Source organism: Galeopterus variegatus, unplaced genomic scaffold (genome assembly GCF_000696425.1).
Source record: "Galeopterus variegatus unplaced genomic scaffold, G_variegatus-3.0.2 Scaffold1978, whole genome shotgun sequence".
Taxonomy (NCBI): domain Eukaryota; kingdom Metazoa; phylum Chordata; class Mammalia; order Dermoptera; family Cynocephalidae; genus Galeopterus; species Galeopterus variegatus.
The window spans coordinates 108,092-112,108 of NW_007728089.1; the positions used below are offsets into that span (position 1 = coordinate 108,092).

Genomic DNA, 4,017 nt, shown 5'->3' on the forward strand with positions numbered 1-4,017 from the left:
TACACATTCCAATAACTAAATTAATAAATGGTCCTGAGGCACAGAGCCAGGGACCAGACCCCCCCTCCCTACAACCAGGCACACTGCCAGCACCAAGGAGCATGTCAAAAACATCACCTCCATGTGGGTGGCCCACCACAGCCACCACAGTAACCTCGGCTGCCATGAAAGTGTCTAGACACCACAACCACCAGGCACATGGTCCATCAGCCACTGGAGTGCATTGACACAAGGAGAGTCACCATCAGAGACCAAAGAAAAGAAGAGGACGTCTCTCCTCACAAAGCCCATTCCAGAGTGACAGAAGAAGCATCTCCTCTACGATAATATTGGGGAAACTGAACACACCTCTCAGCATTGGACAGATCATCTAGGCAACAAATCAGCAAAGTAACCATTACTCTTTCAGAAGGAGAAAAGAAATCTAGGGTAATTAGACGGGGAAGGGGAGAAGGAGAGGGGAATGGGGAGAGATTGGACAAGGGGCATAAAGAATAAATATGATTTATAACAATAAAAAAAATATGATGTGTTGGCTTTTGAAAAATCACGTCACTCTATGAGTGAGCAAACGTAAATAAAATGACCATAAAAAGACATTTTATTTTAACACACTTTCTGGATAGTCTTTTTGGTAACTAGAATCTTACAACTGGAGTCTGCATGTGTGTGCCTGAAAGTCCAGATGCGAGTTTTTAGAATGCTCAATTTGGGGACAAGGAAATTATAGATCTTAGGAGAGCAATACATTTCTGAAATTTGGGATTGAAGTCTAAAAATTATAGAAACCTTTGTGCTTAAAGTTCAAGATGTTCCAATGACAAAAAACACTATGCTAATTTAATTTAGTGGGATTATCCTCTGCCAAGTATCTAGTACAAGGCTCTGAAGCACACTCTGCCCAAGCAGCAGTAGAGCCCTGGGAGATTCTGCAGCAGCAGAAATCAGCCCTGAGCACTGCCTCTGCGGCGGCCTTGTGGGAGTTCAAGGCGAGTTCACGGCAACTTACAGAATTGTATGAAACACCCTTAAAGAGCTGAAAAACCATGACTATTAGTTACCTGTAGCAAACACTAACCAGTTTCCTAATAATTAACACTCAGCCTAGTGGCTAGAAGAGCTAACAGGGGGTCTACTGCTGGGAACAGCCACAGCAGCAATAGTTATTGAGTACATCGAGTACTGTGCATTTTGCATATATTATTTAATTTAAACCTCACACATCCCCTGCAAGAATATTATCATTCTAATTTTACAGAGGAGGAAACAGATTCAGCGATATGATGCAACTGTCTGAGATTATAGTCTGTGCTCACTCTACTGGGCCACCTAATTAAGACCACCTACAATTTATGAAATACCGAAGTGCAATCATTTTGGAAAACTTGTTGAGCATCTAAGAAACCAATAATTGTCAATAACTAATACAGTTACATGACTTAAGACTTGATAAATGGTAGGGTCTGGATAAGACCTTCAAACTACTGTGTTAAGATGGAGGTAAAACTACTAAAGGAACACCTAGGGTTATAAAACAGATCTAAGTTCTCCTCACCTTGGTGTTGATCTATTCAGTTTGCATGCATTGAGAAGACTCACAGACCTGTTTAATCTACATAGAAGAGGCACAGAAACAAAGCAGAATAAACATGAGTACAATAATAAAAGGGTGAAAACATATTTTGATGAGCTTCAAATACATTGCAGGATGCACACATGAAAATGGAAAAACATTTCAGCTTGCACATATTGACTGGGCTATAACCCATCGCGGCTCTTTCAAGACATTTGTCATTCCCACATTTGCATTAAAGTATTAAACTTAAAAAATAAATCTTACTATTGTCCAATTACATAGAAAAAAACAAGACATTTCATTTTGAGAGCCAAGAGCTCTTATGAATTAAAGAGGATTTAGTAGGACTCAAAGTGAAGGACAGAAAATAAAGTCTGAAGACAAGACATTTGCAGTGACAAGGGCAGCCAGAGAGAGCAACACTGAATACTCAGTGCAGGAAGCCTCCTTAGATAACCAGCAGGGAATATCAAAGAAGAATATTACTCTCCCTCTGGACAGCAAATGCAAAATAATGCTCTTTATTTTGAAAGTGGTAGAAGCACTGGCTTGTGAGAGACTGCACAATAATGCAGCACAGTTGTTAGTGCTTACGGCGAGTAACGTATTTTTGGTGTAGAAATGCACAGACATCATAATTTCTTCTGTTCCCCTCGGCTCTCTACCCCCATCCCCAAGCCAAAAACCTAAGTTCTGACAATGTAATGGTGCTCTACATTACGTTATATATACATTCACTAGTTTTTTGTCAATTAAAAAATTTTTAAATATATATATTTTAAGTTGTATATATTTATGGGGCACAGAGTGATATTTTGATACATGTATACAATGCATTGCTCATAACAGGGTAACGAGCATGTTCGTCACTGCAAATATTTATCATTTCTTTGTGTTGAAAACATTTGCATTTTTCTAGCCACTTGAAGACACAATATTGTTAATTATAGACACCTAGCACTACTACAGAACACTAGAACTTATTCTTCCTGTCTAGATGTAAATCTGTATCCATTAACCAACCTCTCCCTATCCCTCCCTCATCCCCCCAACTTCAAATTTAGACATAATAAAATGTCTGCAATGGAGAGTGATATTCCGAAGAAAAGCAGCAGACTTTCTTCTCATGGTTAGATAAAAACTTTAAGCGTAAGAAGCCACAATTACGTCTTCCTTTCCTCATGTGATCTGGAGTCAAAAACTGGTTTTCCAAAAAGATCCCAAATTTTCCCAATAAAAAAACCAGAAATCTGACAGGTACCTCTTATGTGTGCCCTGAGATTTTCTGATGGTTCCATTTGTCTTGACAGCCAGGGTGACTAATACTAGATTTAGTCAATTATTACACAACGAATACTTATTAGGAATCAACCAGAGCAGAGAGTCAACAGGGAACCAGGACGAAGCTGGCTTTTGTCACATTATGAGATAATTCTGGCAGACTGAGATAACACATTCCAATAACTAAATTAATAAATGTTCTTACCGTTCACTGTCTAAAAACATATCTCTGTGGCAAAATCTGAGACATTTCCTAGGAATGCTAGTGGTCTTAGAGAATCTTGGAGAATTTCATAGGGTGGGAAAAAAAAGATTTTTCTGGTACCACAAGAAACCACCCGCCCGGGATGGGTGCGGGTTGGCCTTCCTCAGTTCACTGGTATGTTATTTCCATCTCTATTTTGCTATTGAGAACAGACTCAAAACACGGAGTCTGTTTAACACCTACATTTCAATGGATCCAAATAATAAAGAAATAGAGTAGGAATTATTCTTAAAAGTCAACAAAAGTTAGATTTTGCTTTTCTGTTCTTTACGTCATGTCTGTATCCAGCACTAATTTCAGTGCAGTTACAAATGCGGCACCTCTAACAACTGGAATTCTATTTTTCCAAAGGACTACTGGCTGTTTGTTTGGAAGCAGTATATATTACCACTCTAGCTCACACTTGGCACAGTGTTTTTAAAATAATTTTTCTGTACCAGTTTTGTTCTTTTGATCTCTGTCCTCACAGCTCTCCCCTATTGCAATGCCCCACTTAGGAGCTGAGAGTATGAGCGAGGCTCTCTTCTCTGAACCAGTGGAAATGTTATTCTATTGTGAGCTTCAGCATCCCCACTGAGCAAGGTATGACCTACAATGTCTTCCCTGCATTTTCTGTCTTTTTTCCTTTGACTAATGGAAACAAAGCTTTTCCCAAGGATTCCAAATCAAGCCCCCAATCAGAAATCTTAATTGGCAAGACAAAGCACAACCGCTGGGTGCTGGATTCTTTCCAAAGGGGATTTTGTTCTTAAGCACCAGGCTGAAAAACCCCAGAGAAAAGAAAACAAACACATCCCCATCCACACACCACTGATGCCCCAACTCAGTTAATTTGGAACTCTGATTACAGAAAAATTCCTATGTGACTGTAAACATATTTGAAATGACTAGGAGT

General features: G+C 39.3%; 1 protein-coding gene across 3 annotated transcripts in view; it reads right to left on the reverse strand.

Annotated features, from left to right (window-relative positions):
• The window catches only part of EML1 (echinoderm microtubule associated protein like 1), a 90,023-nt gene that overhangs the window by 56,675 nt on the left and 29,331 nt on the right, over positions 1-4,017 (reverse strand). The window contains exon 3 of one of the 3 annotated variants that reach the window (XM_008579904.1): positions 1,556-1,612. The exons of the other annotated variants lie outside the window; for them this stretch is intronic. Coding sequence (XP_008578126.1) covers positions 1,556-1,612 — 57 coding nt within the window. The remainder of the gene's footprint in view (positions 1-1,555; positions 1,613-4,017) is intronic. 3 annotated transcript variants of the gene reach the window in all.